This window comes from Sander vitreus, chromosome 23 (assembly GCF_031162955.1).
Source record: "Sander vitreus isolate 19-12246 chromosome 23, sanVit1, whole genome shotgun sequence".
In the NCBI taxonomy this organism is placed as follows: Eukaryota; Metazoa; Chordata; class Actinopteri; order Perciformes; family Percidae; genus Sander; species Sander vitreus.
The window spans coordinates 11,107,638-11,126,413 of NC_135877.1; the positions used below are offsets into that span (position 1 = coordinate 11,107,638).

At 39.7% G+C, this 18,776-nt stretch overlaps 1 protein-coding gene across 2 annotated transcripts; it reads right to left on the reverse strand.

Moving 5' to 3' along the window:
• Window positions 1–9,319: 9,319 nt before the first annotated feature.
• On the reverse strand, window positions 9,320–18,052 carry pus7l (pseudouridine synthase 7 like). Of its 2 annotated transcripts, XM_078242900.1 has the most exons (11): window positions 17,969–18,039; window positions 17,839–17,868; window positions 16,591–17,434; window positions 15,955–16,114; window positions 15,547–15,760; window positions 14,717–14,815; window positions 14,403–14,484; window positions 13,119–13,284; window positions 12,278–12,386; window positions 10,064–10,117; window positions 9,320–9,960 (listed from the first exon to the last, which is right to left on the reverse strand). In XM_078242900.1, the coding sequence occupies exons 3-11, from the start codon at window positions 17,387–17,389 to the stop codon at window positions 9,586–9,588; spliced, it is 2,058 nt and encodes a 685-aa protein (XP_078099026.1). In that variant the 5' UTR covers window positions 17,390–17,434; window positions 17,839–17,868; window positions 17,969–18,039; the 3' UTR covers window positions 9,320–9,585. The 2 variants fall into 2 exon arrangements, with proteins under 2 accessions (XP_078099026.1, XP_078099025.1); XM_078242899.1 differs by lacking the exon at window positions 17,839–17,868 and having other exon boundaries at window positions 17,969–18,052.
• Window positions 18,053–18,776: the final 724 nt, after the last annotated feature.

Below are 18,776 nucleotides of genomic sequence, written 5' to 3' on the forward strand. Positions count from 1 at the left end.
CATTATCATTAATGGTATACATGCCTTGTGGTTTATTGGTTAAACTCATGGTACTTATGGTCAGGTATTAAAATGTCGCTTTTCTTTGAAACAATGGAAAAAGAGGACAATAAAGTTCTGATTCGACTACTTTGGCAGATGATGGCAGAATTTTCAATGAAGTGAGAGTGAGTCTCTCATTACAGACTTTTCCCTTATTTCAAGAGAGTACGAGTTTAAATTGTTAAGGGTTAATCAAGGGTTGATATGAGGCAGAAAAGAAATTATTTAAAAAGTAGGGTGAGAAACAAAGCGAGAGAAGAACTACAAAGTAAACTGTAGTAAAAAAAGAGGGAGTGGACAAACACAAGCCAGATATATGTGCCATAGGCCCTGCTGCCTGACTGTTTCTATAGACACGAGAGAGTAAACCAGCATTAACTGTATGCCATATCCAGTTGTAGTTGGCTATAATGTGTGTCCACTTACATCTCTGATAAATAGTGCTTTTACTTTCCTCAACATATTATCTAATGGTCTAAGCATGGCTGCATGTGCGATACTGTGTAGATTACTTGGTGTATGGTGATATCAGCCGGCCATATGTAAACAATATCTGTCATTCCGTTGTAAAACAAGAGGGAGAGTGAGGGGGCATAGGGCTTCGTAGAGACGAGGGTGAAGGACTGAGAAAGTAAAGAGGGGTTAGGGCGGATTGGAGCGGGATATTTAAGAGCATCAGGAAATAACGGTTGTCCCTCAGAGCTCCTAAATAACCTCCACCAGGACAGGAAGCTGCTCCATCAATCACCATAAGGACAGCTCGCTCTTTCTCCTCCTCAGGCACTGAACCCAGCAGACGCACCGGTGCAGCTGCTCCAAAGCAGCCTGCCTCCTATTTTCATTCCTATCTGTCTATGAACACACACACACACACAGCTGGGATTTAGTCAACAAGTAATTACAGGACTACAGTCATCCTCCAAACCAGCTACACCACTGAGACACTGATTGATGTAAAGGAGAAAGATTGATGCAAACTTCAGCTGTGTGTGTGTGTGTGTGTGTGTGTGTGTGTGTGTGTGTGTGTGTGTGTGTGTGTGTGACCTCTAAAAAATACCTTTTGACATACAAGACACGTATGTTTTTCTTAAAGGAATAGTTTGACATTTTGAGATACACACTTATTTGCTTTCTTGTCGATACCACTCTCATGCCTGGAGTGAATTGGCTGTTTGGGACAAATTCACACCATGGATGGAGGTTACCACCATTTGGATACCAAAACCCAAAATGGTGCCTATTCAATAGAGTTGCTTCCCTGGCGCATACTGTAAAGCAGTTTCTAAGCTTCTGGGTTTACTTCGGTGTAGTCTCGCTTTGCGAGACCTTTCTCCACAGCACTGCGAAGGAGGGTCTGGCGAGTCCACACAGCATTCTGGGATGGGAGATAAACATGCTCTGATTTATTGGCATTTCTTTAAACCAATCACAATCGTCATGGGCCAGGTGCCGCTGCAAAATAGCCTCGGGAAGGAACTTATTTGGGTGGAACATGTGTACGTTCAAAGGTTGTGTTAGTCGTGCAACAGAAAACTCAGATTGGACAGATAGTCTAGCTAGCTGTCTGTATTCACCCTGCAGAGATCTGAGGAGCAGTTAATCATAGTCCTAATAAATCCACCGGAGTTTAAAATTCCTACACAAAGAAAATAAAGTAACAGACATCCGGCCGAAAAGAGTGACATCTGGCGGAATTTTGAAATAGTGTTTTTCCTGCTGGCCCCGCCACCGAGTTCTCGCTCGGCTAATAATATACATTGTGGTGACACCACAGGTTTTTAAGTCTCTTTTCTCGGCTCAAGGGAAGTTTTTCAAATATAAAATGTCCATGGATTACAAAAATCCTATTAGGGCCTATCTTGTCGGTGATTGGCCGGAACGTGTTTGTTGTATTTTGGTGCCTATCCTGTGCAAGGGGGTAAGCCTCTCTTCAGAACTCGACCCCTCCTATGGCGCCATTTTGATGCTACCAAATGCTCACCCGCCGTTAGCATTCCATTGACTGCCATTCATTTTGGCGCCACTTTGACAGCGAATAACTTTATATCTGAAGTGTTTAAAGACTTTATTTGTCCATTGTTTATTTTCAAAGAAACATGAGAATGTATAAAAGGCTCCATTACCTTGTATCTCACGTTGTGGCTCCGTAGCAGATGTTTTTGTAAAAATAGGCTAACGATTGTGTCATAACCACGCGACTTACTTACTTTAGTTAGCAATAATTAGCCTGTGCCTATGTTATCTCCTTACATATACCTACGCTCTCCATCTCTGCAAGATTGGGAATGATTGAGATTTCTCTTGGCACAGCTACCAGAAGACTTACAACTTTCAGACACGTTGCTCACGTCACATTTACGTCGTCTATCTCAGTTGGAGGCTGCGCAGTAACGCTCAGCCATCACCGGAAAAGTGCTTCTAATATCCTTCACTGGTCTCCATCCAGAGCAACGGGATCTGTTGGTCCAGTTTATATACTGTCTATGATCCTGTGCCTCTAGTGTTTGTTTGACGTTTACGACCCCTGTGTTGTCTCCCGAGACCGGGCTTTTTCACAGGGTATTCAGAGGGCAGGCAGCTAGCGGATTAAGGAGAGATGCCTACGATTTGAGACAAAAATGAAATCGCACTGAAACCATGCAGGAACTCATAGTGCACCTTTAACTACATATTGAAAAAAATCATTGCAGAAAGTCCAAACAATATAGTTTATTTAGTGAACATAACATATTCCTGTTTCCTGTTTCCATCAAAACTGTTTGTATAATGTGTTAAATTCATAAAAAAAAATGGAAATTAAATTATTAATTTTGTCCATTGAGAAAACAATGGCAATGGAAAAACATTGCAGGTCCATGTTTTCCATTTATACATGACAACATGGGGGAGCATGCTTGCATGTAATTTGACAAGGTCTCGTCAAGGTGATGCAGTCTGGAGCTAGCGAAGATAGTATTATGGTCTGGTCTCAACCAGTGGAGAGATGCTATTAAAAATAATGAGCTTTCCTTCACCTCCCTGTGCTTTGCAGCCATTCAACAGATTCTTACACTGTACAGAGTGCTCACTGTACCCAGGCAGAGGTTTAACAGTTTTTTTTCTTCTAACATTTTAAAGTGTGAGAAACACTCCCAGATGTAGCGAGCAACCCAAAAATGGCTCATGCGCAGGCAGTTTACCACGATTGGTATTGTGCCTAAGTGTGTAAAAACTAGGGTTATTCGTTGGGTCACAAACAGGGCAGGAAATTAAGTTTTTCCACTGAGTGGACACAGTGAGTGGTCCAATCCAAAAGTCAACAGCCACTTTTTATATTTTAGCAGCCAGATGTTTTATGGTTTTTTTTATTTTTTTATTTTACTTTAGTAAAAAACTGTGCTGAATCTGTGCTTCATTTGCTGCCAGAGATAGAATTTGCCAGCATTTGGTTTCTAGTTTTAACATTAATTTTCCACCCTAGTTGCAACCTCATTGTGCCACAGTTGCTGTTGGGCATTACCTTGTAAGTCCACATTTGGGGTATCCTTGAAACATTAATTGAGCTCAAGCACATGGCATGAACTAAATCCTTTCCAGGGAAGGCTGACTGAGCATGCATGATGTTATTCACCAGCGTCAGATTCACACTCATGCAGTTAGACACACTCACACCTGGGGGCTTTCAAGTGCAACTGCGGTTTTCTAACGCTGGCATCAGTACTGCTCTATACATCTGCTGTCATTTTTTATACTTCAATCCTTGTTCCTGAATTGGTTGAATTTAAATGAGGTTGTATCACTCTTGATACACATTGTGGATAGACATCATGGGAATGTCTCATCCAACTTTCAGACGATGTCTTTTTGTCCCATGGATCGAACTACTCTACATGTGCAGAAACCACTGATGCTCCCAAGGCACTGCAGCTCCCATTAATCAATGTCATTTGACACAGTCATGTTTTTTCCCTCTTTCCACTCATCAATAGCTCAGCTGCAGTTATCAGGTCAGTGTATTTTCCACATGCAGGCCTCTCATATGTGGGACACTGACTGAAGTGCACTAAATGGGTGACAGATCAGCCTCTGGGCAGCACAGAGGTCCAGTAGTTTTACTGTTGAAAAACACTGTACACTGGTGCACACAGGCCATGTCTTGCACATGGCTCATGTGTCCAGCAAGCTTTACTTGTGTTCTTATTAGATGCATTTTTCCATGAAAGTGAGGTGCAATATGAGTTACAATTTGTTACACTACTAGTTTTAAGAAAGCTTACTGTAATGTGTGTACCTGTGTGTTAGATGTGAATTGCATGTGGTAAAACCATATCCAAATTATTTCAAGGGCTGGTTTTCCTTTCCAACAATTGCACCCTTGTCAGCTTTAATCCTTGCAATCAAAGCACCAGAATCTCATCCAAGAGTCTTTGTACACCTACTCCAACTCTAAGTTAAATAAATCACTTAGATAAATGCTTGCAATGTAAGTGTAGGAGGTCTAAAGAAAACACTGGAAATCCTAAATACTTAAGAGGATATTCATATTAATGTGGCAGCTTAAAAGTCAAAAGGCACATACAATGGCGGGGGAATTTGTTTTCTTCCACTGAGATTAGTCAAAATGTATTTTGACATTGTAACAACAACAATGCTTATGCTTCCATCTAACCTCTCCTGACTGTGCTCAGCCACCTCGTGTACACAGGCCGTCACGTCCGGACAATACTCTTGCAGCAATATGTTTGACAGGGGCCCAGAATAAACACACACTCACTCTTTTGCTTTCTCTTTCGCAGGCACAGACAAGATTACAAACACATACATACATGCACATTTATTTTCAAAATTCCCATATGCAGAGTCCCGTATCAGCGTCTGCTCTTATGAAAACACGGGAAACCACTTGCCAATCAACTGACTGGAGGACAGGCCAGTCAAAGGTTGCTGGAATGTTTATGTGTCTGATCATGAACGAGGAACTCTGTGTGTGTGTGTGTGTGTGTGTGTGTGTGTGTGTGTGTGTGTGTGTGTGTGTGTGTGTGTGTGTGTGTGTGTGCGGGCTGGCGGGCAGTCAAGCGTGCGTGTGTGCGTGTGTTTGTATGAGTAGGCTGATCAAATTTAGAACATATGGCAGAAATGGTCATATCTAAATCACTCTTTAACTGGTTTACAGTGAGTGAGAAGATATGTCACTCTCTCCTTTCATTGTTTTAGTGTTCCTATATTCTCTATCCTTCTTCCTGCCTCCATCTTCTTCCTCTTCAGTATGACAGGTGTTTCCAAGAGCGCTAGCAATCCGCATCTATGGCTCCTATATTTTTTTTATAGATATTTATTAGCATACAAAAACTCTAATAGCTTTTATTTAATTAGCTGTGAGTGGGGTTTGATCACCGTTGATTGACAGTGCTGTCAAAATAAGTAAGCAAGATGCCAAAACAAACAAGTGACATCAGCTTTGGATTCAGATATTGTTATGACTATTCCTATTGGTGCACAGAAGTATGTGACATCATTTGTTTTCCAACTAAGGCTCACCCACTTTAAACCAGTGAAAAAAGCACACAGAAAAACAATCGCTCAACTGAAATAATTAAAATTGTTCAAACTTTGGCAGAATACTTTGTATTCATAGGACCTCTTGCTTATAGTAAGAAGCTCATTGATAAATGTGTTTTCAGAGCCTTTAAAGAGCTGCAAAAAAAAAAAAAACTTGGCTAAAGAAAGCCATACTGCTCTGTGTCTTTCATAACCCTCGGCTTCCTCCTCCTCCATCTCTCTTTGCGAGGAGAAATATATCACTGTACGTCCATGGTAAATGTCTTTCATAACCCTTGACTTCCTTCTCATTCTTAAGCCTTTCCTCTGCCTTTCAACTAAGCGAGACGAGTAGTAAAGTTGTCATCTTTGCTGCTGAAGTGGGTCAACATTTATCTATAGCCGGCTGGAACAGGATTCAGCCCAAGGATGCAGAGAAGTCACTTGCTCATTTCTGTCTGCGTAGAGGAATCATAGCTGAGCAAGATATAGTCCTGTTCTCTATAATCAGACCAATTATACTTTTTTAACTGCAAGTATACTGGGCTTGACCATCTTAAGCACAATGTGTTTTTTGTGCAGAGTACATAATTACCAAAGTAGGCCAGTAAAGCATACATTAACCTTAATGTTAGCTATGTAATATACTGTAATATATAACTTTGTTTTCAAGATATTTCTCCATTTGCTTGGTTTGTTATTGTTTTTATTTAATTTTTATTTTGGTTGTTTCTTTTGTTATTTAGTTCTGTATGCAGATATTGTTGTATTTATTTTATTTTATTTCTTTTCTGTATGTGTCATGAAATGTTTTAATATTGTCTGATTAAATATTGTTTTGGACCCCAGGAAGACTAGCTGGTCGTCTAGGTGTCAGCTAATGGGGATCCTTATAATAAATACCAATGCAAATACAAATTTGTTGACAGATTATTTTCATCTTTTGGAGGCAAGGACTTCTTAATTGAATTCCTCTATTCAAAGAGACTTTGTCCATGTGAACAAGTCATTTTCTGTCTTAATTTGTTTAAGCAAAACAGTAATTGATACTTGGTGGTTGAAATAGTTTCCGACGTACTGTAGTTCCACTTGTTTTAGTCATTTTCTAGAAACTACCATCATCAAATAAAACTCACATGGAAATGATGTGACCAGTTGGCCAAATGTTTTCACGTTTAAAGATATATATAATTTTGGGACTTTAATCTTGACTTAGTAATGCTTAAGTTAGAGTTGTGCAATGCTGAAAAATATTCCAATATGTTTGACTCAATACCCTTGCTGCAACATTGGATTTTAAGTCTTCAGAAACCTGTGTGAATGTGACATCTATAGGTTAAAATCAGTGTACGTTTGATGGGAAAGGAAGTAAATGAAGAACAGACAGAACGAAGACAGAATGACTCAGACACATGGCTGGTAAAGCTGTCACACCAGCTGCAGAAAAGAAAATTACGTTTTAAAGGAATAGTTCGACATTTTGCGCAAAACGCTTATTCTCTTTCTTGCCAAGAGTTAGATGAGAAGACTGATACCACTCGTGTTTGTGTATAACCTTTTTATAATACTAAACGTCCGTTACATTCAAGCCATTGCCAAATGAGTTGCTTCAAAGCTAATTAAGATTATCAGCTCCACACAACTCTCTCTGTGTTTCTCAGTATGGCTGTGTTCAGAAGATTGTGTCGTCCGGCGACTTTCGCGCACAGAAGCTCGAGTGAAGATAATTATCTATTCTGAAGAGTCCATCATGTTTTTATAATCCTCCGGGTCCTCCTTGGCTACTAGCAACTGCTAAATGTTAAACTATTCCTTTAATGGAGGAACTTTTCCCAAATGCTGTCATATTTAACTTAATTATGGTTTTCGCTGATCAAAGTTATTTATTGATACATTCTGGAAATTGCCTATTTCACTGAAGAGATCTACAGGCAGGGTTACATGAAATGATTCAATGAGACTGTAGAGAGGTCAAGGAGTTTCACACTTAGATATGCAGCCTTTATGCCACCTAGAGGGACACAGGGATTCATCCAGCACACAACTCCTATGAATTCTCATTTAATGTCATTTTAATAATGTCATTATGTAACTCTTTAAAACGAAACAAAAATCACCATATTATTATAAGTGTAAGAAACATGAAAAAGAATTTGCAGATTATCTGTCAAGATTAAGTTTAACTCCCATGGCAAGAAACATTAAAATATTTGATACACGGCATAGGATTCAAGTGGTACTGCAAGGATTTCAATTATCATCTCTCCTTTCTGACGGATAGAATGTCATTTTGTAACCAAAGTCCTGAAACGGTGAAGAAACTCATTACTGCTAATGTGCCTCCTTGGCAGACAGTTTAGCTTACAGGCAGGCACTTTATCAACCGGCGCTATGGGTTAATGACAGACTGCATGTCAGAACCCACCTCCAACTAAAATGTCCATATAGTCACGTTTCACATTGCTCAGTAACGAGTGTTATAAACAGCCCAGAGGTATATCCAATGTGAGTTACTCATGAGGGTTTAAAATGCTGCTATCTTTAAACATTCTCATCAAAATTGCATAAATTAGTCACAGGAGGCAAACGCTGCAGATCGAATGCTTCCCCTAAGCATCATAATTACACCAGAGTTTAATGCTTCATTTTTTTTATATTGGTTCTGAAATCCATCTCCTGCTGGTGCACAGCTCTTCTTCTTTTTGTTTTTTTAAAGAGTGGCTCATATGAACTGGCACGATGGATTTAGTCCCAGATTAGGAGTGTTATAAACTCATTAACACCATTAACCTTTTAGTAATTTGGTGCAGGTGCTACTTTCTCACAGATAAGGAACTCAATATGATGCCAACATGGCTGAAGCTTGTTTGGTGGACACTTAGTAAATTAAAACATTTGCTCACTTTTACAAACACATTTAAACTATCTTTTTACATTACAGTTAGAGGAGGAGTGAAGTTATGTGATTAACTATGATTGTATGTTGTTTCCATCTAGTGGTGATTAGTGGACAGTACAATAACCAAACAGTAAAAATGAGAAGTGTCCGATTCCAAGTCATTTTAATTGTTAGTATGCTATGTAAAGTGACCAAATTCAGTATACTGAAAGCACGCTCTATGCACACTACAGCTTCTGCATTGTAGCCTTTATAAAGGTAGGATTTATTGCAGGACTTTTTGACTGCATTAGTTTTAGGTAGGTGTATCTAATAAACAACTGAGTGTAAATCCACTGACTTTTTGAGATTGCTGATGGATGGACACTATTGTCCCACAATGCAATGCACAAAAGACATGGTCACAGCTGAAGAAAAAAAAACTAATTGTGGATGGTAGCGAAAAACACTTTGAGAGCTACCAGAAAGCCAAAAATACAGCATTAAATATTTCTTTAAAAACATATTTCTTTATTTGTGGACATGGTAAAAGGAGTGTCTGTAGCTTTTTAACACCCCACTTGATTTTTTTCCTAGATGACAGAAGAATGTAGGATACTAATTATGATTACTTATTTAGCCAAATGTATTTTGTTATCTAAAAGTTATATCTTGGCAAATTACCACACATTTTACATTGAGTTATTAATTTATGGGCCTATGTTTTCACATTTGTAAAACTTTCAGTTGTGAGGAATTGCAGATTTATTCAAATGTAGAATGGGATGCAAAAAGTGAGTGTATGAGTGGGAATACTTAAAACCTCAAAATAACAGTACAGAGATTTGTATTAAAAAGTGGAGAGAAAAAAAGAAAAGCATATTTATTTCTAAAGGTTTTATTCATGGCACAAAACACAGACACTGTTTACACGCTTTTACATTTAGATTTGTTCGTTTGTTTTATCAATTGCACATGATGCATATTTTTTCCATTTATAAACACATTCTTATGCTCATTACTTCAACAACAAACCAAAAGGCTACTAATACTGTATCACAATGATGGGTTACAAAAACTAAAAACAAGAAAGCTCCTTCTCTTCTGCAAAGTATGTAGAAACACAACAGGACCAACGTCCCTTGCCCTTAAGGGTCACACTTCATGATCTCTCTGAGACAGATAGTAGCATAGCAGGAGGAGTCCAGGTCCAAGTTTAAGGTGAGAGTGAGCAAGTCCTGCTTCCCTTCTACTGTTGTGCCATTAAGCTGCCTGTCACTATTTCTACTGCAGTTTCCTGGCCCCTCTCCTCCTCCCTCCCCACAGGCTGCACTCTGCAGCTGGTAGCTGAGGTTGCGTGGTAGAGCCAGCAGGGGACGGTAGCAGCCAGGCAGATTTAGTTTGAGGTTGCTGACTCTGAAGCGACAGGCATCCAGTCCGTCCCTGGCCAGTCTCTCCTGGAACCAAGTCCCCATGGCGTTTTCTGGATACTTCACAGTGTTTCCTGGCATCGGTAGCAACACCTGACATGATAGTAACACAGCAGCAACAGTGGTGAGTAGAAAAAAGTAGTGGTAAAAGTAGAAATGGTAGTTTAAATTAGATGTATTTCCCTAAACTACATACATGTCCCAGTGTGTACACTTCCTCTTGCTCCTCTTGGTCCGTCACCACATGGATCTGGAAAAATCAAAGAAGGAAAGGTCTGTAGAACTGGCATGGTGTTGGCAAAATGTTTCCCTATTGAACAGGACTATTTATGAGCCTTCGGACAACGTCCCCTGGGACTTTTTATATTTGGACTTTGAGGATTTTGAACTTCAACTCTTTTACAAGACTGTAAAATACAAAATTGTACATATTGGACTCCTGACATTCAACCCGTTTACATTTTTCTCCTTTCGTGATGATGTTTCGGTTTATTTTCAGCTAGAAAGGAAAACCTTGGATGTTGTAAGTACTCATTCACTGCTTAATAAACCAGCACAGATACTGATTTAAACCCAGACACTTGAGTTGTTTCCATTTGTGTTTGATATATTTCTAAGGTTTACTTATTATATTATATACAGGTGCTGGTCATATAATTAGAATATCATGAAAAAGTTGATTTATTTCAGTAATTCCATTCAAAAAGTGAAACTTGTATAATGTATACATTCATTCCACACAGACTGATATATTTCAAGTGTTTATTTCTTTTAATTTTGATGATTAGAACTGACAACTAATGAAAACCCCAAATTCAGTATCTCAGAAAATTTGAATATTACTTAAGACCAATACAAAAAAAGGATTTTTAGAAATGTTGGCCAACTGAAAAGTATGAGCATGTACAGCACTCAATACTTAGTTGGGGCTCCTTTTGCCTGAATTACTGCAGCAATGCGGCGTGGTGTCGATCAGTCTGTGGCACTGCTCAGGTGTTATGAGAGGCCCAGGTTGCTCTGATAGTGGCCTTCACCTCTTCTGCATTGTTGGGTCTGGCGCATCGCATCTTCCTCTTCACAATACCCCATAGATTTTCTATAGGGTTAAGGTCAGGCGAGTGTGCTGGCCAATTAAGAACAGGGATACCATGGTCCTTAAATCAGGTACTGGTAGCTTTGGCACTGTGTACAGGTGCCAAGTCCTGTTGGAAAATGAAATCTGCATCTCCATAAAGCAGCAGGAAGCATGAAGTGCTCTAAAACTTCCTGGTAGACGGCTGCGTTGACCCTGGACCTCAGAAAACAGTGGACCAACACCAGCAGATGACATGGCATCCCAAACCATCACTGACTGTGGAAACTTTACACTGGACTTCAAGCAACGTGAATTCTGTTCCTCTCCTCTCTTCCTCCAGACTCTGAGACCTTGATTTCCAAAGGAAATGTAAAATGTACTTTCATCAGAGAACATAACTTTGGACCACTCAGCAGCAGTCCAGTCCTTTTTGTCTTTAGCCCAGGCGAGACGCTTCTGACGCTGTGTCTTGTTCAGGAGTGGCTTGACACAAGGAATGCGACAGCTGAAACCCATGTCTTGCATACGTCTGTGCGTGGTTCTTGAAGCACTGACTCCAGCTGCAGTCCACTCTTTGTGAATCCCCCCCCCCCCCACATTTTTGAAGGGGTTTTGTTTCACAATCCTCTCCAGGGTGCGGTTATCCCTATTGCTTGTACACTTTTTTCTACTACATCTTTTCCTTCCCTTCGCCTCTCTATTAATGTGCTTGGACACAGAGCTCTGTGAACAGCCAGCCTCTTTAGCAATGACCTTTTGTGTCTTGCCCTACTTGCGCAAGGTGTCAATGGTCGTCTTTTGGACAGCTGTCAAGTCAGCAGTCTTCCCCATGATTGTGTAGCCTACAGAACTAGACTGAGAGACCATTTAAAGGCCTTTGCAGGTGTTTTCAATATTGAACCTTGTCACAATATTCTACTTTTCTGAGATACTGAATTTGGGGTTTTCATTAGTTTTCAGTTCTAATCATCAAAAGTAAAAGAAATAAACACTTGAAATATATCAGTCTGTGTGGAATGAATGTATACATTATACAAGTTTCACTTTTTGAATGGAATTACTGAAATAAATCAACTTTTTCATGATATTCTAATTATATGACCAGCACCTGTATATTAGACCCATATTAGCACCTAGTTTGCGCGTTTGTGCCCCAAGAGGGCGTTAATGTCACAGGCGCGTGTAGTCACATACCTAGTCTGGCTCAAAGCAAGACTTTGCTCTAGAGTAGCAAAAAGATACCAGCATTACATCCTACATAATAAATCATCTTTTCTCCTCTACTCTGATCTTTTCTATAGGCTACTATCCTAAAAACAGATCATCCTCTCTTACCTGAGACAAGCTGGTCTCTCCTGTGTCTTCCTTCATCCACACCAGGTCTCCTTGCCTGGCAGTGTGGCCCAGAGTAGTTAGCCTGTGTGCCACTGCCTCGTTCCACACTCTGACAAGCATAAACATATTTGCAGAATTATCACTATTAAACTATTAAATCAGGCTTTTATTCCCCATACTGATTATTTCCAGAACCCTTAAAGTCTCTTCTAAGCATCTGGATGAAGAACAATGAAAAAAAACTAACTTTTCTAATCCAAACTAAAATGCTACCTAGAAACGATATATCTCCTTGCTCAAATTGTGCAATTTCAACCAAAATTAAACATTTTTATATCAGTTGTATTTGTGTATGTTGACGTTACTTTACATTGTAAACTTTACATGTTATACGTTCATACAAAAAAGTGTGTGTGCATTTTTGCTTGTGTTTTACAAAAATAGCAAGGACATATGTCATATTCCAGCTCCCTGGATACAAAATACAATCTCAACGTGTTAAAATCTGGAAATGCCTTGAGAACAACAATAGTGTTGTTAAAGACCTTCTAGGTTTTAAATATTTTTCTGAAAATCAGACGCTTTGTGACTCAAATGTAATAATAATAATATCAAAGAAAGGCCCAAACTGGGGCTAGGTTAAATCCTGAAACTGAATGGAGCAGTATAGCTGTGGAATGTAATTTTGCCTTCTTTTTTTAAACAATCTCTGTCAAAGTGCAAATAAGCAATGTCTTTTTCTCCCAGTTGCTGCAATGGAGCTTTGTAAAATGTGTTTGTGTTTGAACTGGGAAGGAATCCCATAAAAAAGCCGTTTAAGGGTATTTTCCTTGCAGCTGACCTGCTGCAGTAGGCGTGTGGGTAGAAGACTCTCATGCTGTGGGGCAGGCTGAGCCAAGCTTGGGTACAACCATCCGGACCTGTACCGTAGCGGTTCAGGGCCCGAAGCATCAACCGTTCCCTGGCTTTCGACAATGGCATCAGAGCCAAAGACTCCTTAGCGTTATCTGTGATGAAGAGTGATAAAGAGAGTGAAACACTTGCTGCATGTTTAATTCTAAGGTGCAAAAAAAAGATCCACATTAAGGTCAGGGTTTCCCGCAGCACTTTGCAGTTTAGGCAGCCCGCCTTAACAACAAGCGCATGCCGCCTTAACTGAGTCTTCAAAAAAAAAAAATATATATATATATATATAACCGCAAGTCGCATCAACACAGTCTGTAGGAAACAAGGTAATGGCGAGTTGTAAAGATACCACCAATCACAACGGAAAGAGCATTTGCTGGCGGTGAGTGTAACTGTCATTTATTCACATTTAAAGGGATAAATCGCCATTTCACCATCGCGGGGTGAGTGGACTTACTGGAGCGTTAGCATACGGCAGGCAGAGAGCATTTATATATGTTTCTCTGTCCTGTTCTTCACATCAGTGAGGCTTTCTTCTCTTGTTTCAATGAAGTGAATACATGACAAAGTCACTGGAAATATCCATCACCTCTCGCGCGTGGATTCTCAACGTCCCGGCTGTTGCCCGGTCTTTGAGACACAGCTGTTGTCTGTTTTTTTTTTAATCACTACACGCGGTTCACAATACACGGTTAGTTAGCGTAGTTAACACTACACACAGTGAAATTACGTGTCCTGTTTTTATTTCACGCATACTATCTGCTGCAGTGAGTGAAGCTATGGGCTGAGCTCTGTTATCTCAGCACGGTTTGTTTTGGAGAAGAGTTGTCAGGCAAAGTGGAAGAGAGCGTGTCACGGAGGATAATGGGAGCAATGCCAGTAAAATTGTTGTAGCACTTCTTTTGAAAATAGTTTAATGAGCTTAAAATTGCACATTGCAACTGTTATTTTTAAAAGCTGGTTATTTATTAATTATTTAAATTTAATATTGAGTGTAGTGTGTAGTACAGAGTCTGTACTTCCCCCTACACTACAAAAAAATTATGGGTTTTCTACAGAATATCACAGATTTCAGAAGATTCTTTGAAACGAGGAACTGGGTAGTTACTGCAGTGTTACAGCAATATGGCAGCATTGAAACGTTCTTGGGAAGCAACTTTCACATCATCTTTAGTCGTTTTTTAAGAAAACTGAAACTCAGTGTTGCTTCAGCTCTAACCTGTTTGGAGGAAGTGTCTCTTCGCATGGCTCTGAGGATCATTGCTGTCCTCTGGAGTGAAGAAAAGACGCACAGCGCTCACCTGACACAGACACAGACACACAGACAGACACACACACACACACACACACACACACACACACACACACACACACAATCACAACATACACTAACAACACAGTATAGTGCAGTCTGATAGGGCTTAAATGTGAATTATTTTTCTGAGATGACACTATTCTTCCCTCTGGAAGTGTTTCAGGCTTCTGGCCAGGTAACATCTGGCCATGTACGTAATAATTGTCTGCAACACTTACCATGTCTTCTTTGAGTAAAGCTAGTCCTACACAGTCAGACTGAATGCTCTGCGCGTTCCCAAACCTCTGTGGTCCATAGTAGTTGACAAAACCTCTGGCCTGCAAAGAGTTTGAAAAATCACTAGCACATTTTAAGGACTACTCAACAGCAGGCTGGTAATGTTCTATATTTTGCTTATCAACAAAGCCCATAAAGAGACTAACAGCAAAAATGTCGTGGTTTGTCTTTCCTGTCCTGTCTGTGGCTCTTTGCGCCAAGTTCATAGGTTCCTACTGAAGACGTAAATCTTCATAAACGTGTTGACATTTTTTTTCAATCGTTTCCTAAAACAGCTGGGCATTATAGTTTTCAGCAATATGACTTAAACAGGAGGAAATAGCGTATTTGTTGGGGACTATTTTCAGCCGCGGATTATTACACATTTGGTGCTCTAGTGAGTATTTCCAGCAGCAGGATGGTGTATGTGAGATTGACTCAAAATAAAATTAAAATAAAAAATAAATCTCATAAATCTTGTTTAATTATAAAGTGTAAATGGCACCTCGTTTTGAATCTAAAGTTGTGAAGGCTGCTGTACCAATGGCCACATCACTCCTTCAATCGAAGAAATGTAAAGGAAGTAAGCAACGCATGTTGTAATATCCCTTTAAGTTTAAATCAACATTAGACATGTATTCGATTTTAGAAAATGTGGGTATACATTTCACATAGACATCATGTGGTATCATAAGCATATATTGTGCTAAAAAAAAAAAAACATAGATCAACAACGTTTGATGTCACAAATTAAAAGAAACATCAACTAAAATTAAATTATTTTTAATGATACCTTGACATTCTCCACTGCTTCCTTTACCAGCGCTGCCAGGCGAGTGTGTTTGTCTGCTCCAGAGGAGTGTGCGTCACTGTGTGGTCTCAGGTCGCGGACCACCAGGTCAAAGTGGTTCCCCTGCAGTCGTCCAAGCCTGAGAGGCTCGCTGATGGAGCGGATCTGAGACAGACGCATCCCTCTCTTCTCAAACTCAGCTGTCTTCTCTTTCAACCTAGTGATAGAAAACATCATATAAACCAATAAGTGGTTGATTTTTGGCATTGATTTTGAGGCTTCAAAGGGAACTCACACAATAATAAAAGAACCTTAACAGCTTAGGATTGTTGCAGCAGTTTGTCTCTGCAACGTGCGGATAGGGAAAAAGTGATTTGGAAACCAAAATCCATGAAAGAAACGCAGAACTACCGTTGAGTTGAGACCTTCTTGACCACCATAGACTGGTAGGTGATGGCTCTCTTATCCTTGATCCCAGCGTAAGTGAAATCTGACGGTAGGACCCCGAGAGCGGCTGCCATGTAGCTGATGGCCTCCAGAGTCTCCAGGTTCTCCTTTCGCAGAGTGAAAGCTGAAAGAGATGACACACACAACACAGCTGTATTATTTCTTTTAAATGATGAGTTATGAGAAATCGGGATTAGAAAATGATTTATTATTTAATTATAATTTTTTGACTACACCTTGAAATAGAAAACTACATTATTTCATTTTTTATGTCCTTACTTTCCTTCCCCAATGACCTCATTTGATAAAAATATTTAAAGATATCAATTGGTGCATGATTGGTGATGAGGTATGCTGAGTCATCTTGTGAGAGTCAGTTGACTCAGGCCCTACAAATAACAGAAAATGTGTTGTCCGATTGTTTACTTGCTTTCCCATGCTTTTCTGCATTTTGTTTTTTACTTGGCACATTCACAAACATCACGAAATGCAAATTATGGGTTCAGAATCTTAACACATAGGCAGGTGTTATTTTCTGAAATTGTAAGTATCGAGAACATACAGTAGTCATGATTAAAAGGTTGCAATTCTACACCTTACCAGTATAAACTTCTTCTTCTTTACGTTCCTCGGCGGTTCTTTTCTTCGGCCTCCCTTGCTCTCTCAGCCTAACCGAGATAGCTGTTGTCCCCTGGTCTGTGAAGCTTTTAGTCTCCACCAGTTTGCCAAACCTTCGGCTCAGGAAGTGGTGGACCGCCGTCCTGTGTTCCTTATCGTTATCAGGTCCAAACATATAGGATGAGCCTCGCACTTTGGCATCTATGAACCTGAAGAAGTCCTCTGCTTCGTCCTCTGTAACCAGCTGGGAGAGCTCTCTGTAGTCTGGGTCTTCCCTCACCCTGATCTCAGGCTGAATAGTGACAGTCATGAGGAAGGGAAAGCGGTGTCTGACGGCCCGGTGCACGTTAGCTCTGTGGTGTTTGTCAGCAAAGGATCCCAGAGAGAGCTCCTGCTTGGTGGGCTTTTCTTTGAGAGTCAACACAAACTGCTCAAGCTCTTCGCTGACTGGCTGGCCTAAAATCACACTTAAATCAAAACTGCCTGGACTGGGTATAGTGACATCTAACCCACAATCAGCTGAAAAATCAGTGTCCTGTGAGACTACGGAATAATTATTCCACTTACATTCTGCACTGCTTTCATTGTTTTTATCTGAGGAGGCCCAGTCTGGTGTCTGTGTGGCGGCTGCTGCTGCTGCTGCTGTGTTAACACGCTGTCCAGTGATGTCTATCTCAGTCACCACAAAGTCTTTGATAAAGTTTTTTATGCTTCCAAGAAAACCTTCATGGTTTGATATGAAGCACGCAGGGACGTTCACTGCATCAATGTCCTGCTTCATGGTCACTTCATCCAAACACTGCAGAGTTCTCACGTGTTCTTGTTGCTGAAAAGGACAAAGATAAAATGTAATAACAAAATGTGTAAGCTGACAAAAACAAGTCATAGCCTATGTATTTATATGGCACAATTTATACACTTAATGCAATGTTACAGCGATGTACATGTATTTAAGAGAGAACTAGACTTTAAAAGAGAGAATCCAAAAGAGAATGTAAACATTTATACCAAATCAGATAAATACAATGCGATAATTTCATTAGACGGCAGCAGAGAATATTAGGGTTTTAAGCCTTTAAAAGCAGTCAGAGTTACGGCACACCTTAAAAAAAAAGATGTCTGGAGGTTAAGAAAGATCATAGGTGTTTTTTATTATGCTTAAGCCTAGGTTATACATGCGAAATAACCCGTCTATTACAGTACTATCCGTATCCTACACACAAATCCTACCTCGACTGTGCTGACAGAGAGCTGTACCTGCTACAACAAAGAAAGCAAAGCACATGCCTGTTTTTACACGATAATATACATTTATTGTGAAGATATAATAATTATTGAACTGTTTGTTTACTCAACGAACCTGCACGCGGTATGTAAACGAGGAGCTGTTGATGTAAACACAACAACGCTGAAACAATTCAATCCAGTTCCGCGTCATGTGACCGTCATGTGACCTTTCTTAAAGGGACCGACCATAAAAAAAACAACGAAAAAAACAAGGCTGTTTATAACTTAAACTTATAACTGTTCTCCGTAAACAACACTGCTCGTAGGAACTAAAATTACTTTAAATGAGTTAACCTTAATGTTAAAATAATGTTAATGTTATTTTTAACATCAACAACCATTTCAGATTAATTCAAATAGTGGCGTAAGTCATGAAATTATATTATTGGGATAACACTAATGAACTCAGCAACAGTCCAAAATATTAAAATGGAATTATGCCTACTAAAATATATAATTTACCACAATGATATACTGTCTCCTTGTTACACAACATAAATGAGTAAAATTAACTTAATGTTAAAGGTCCAGTGTGTAACGTGTTTAGTTGTTCATTATCAAAATCTGTGTTGCCCGTTCACAAACTTGTCCTTTTTCATGAATATTTACCACCACCATCACCAAAATATGGTGTACCACATTTGAGTCTTCTTCTTCGCCCAGAAAAAGAAAATGGATATTGAAAAGAGCAAGAGACCGTCTTTTTGAAACGTGAAGGCTACCGTAGCTGTAATACGTACTTTGAACTGCGTGGTGCGAGAGAGTTGATTGCGATATATGATCTCAACGCTAGATGGGAGACATTCCTACACATTGGACCTTTGTATGCATTTGTAATAAAAAACAATAGGCCATATGTCTTATAATACAAATTTACAGTA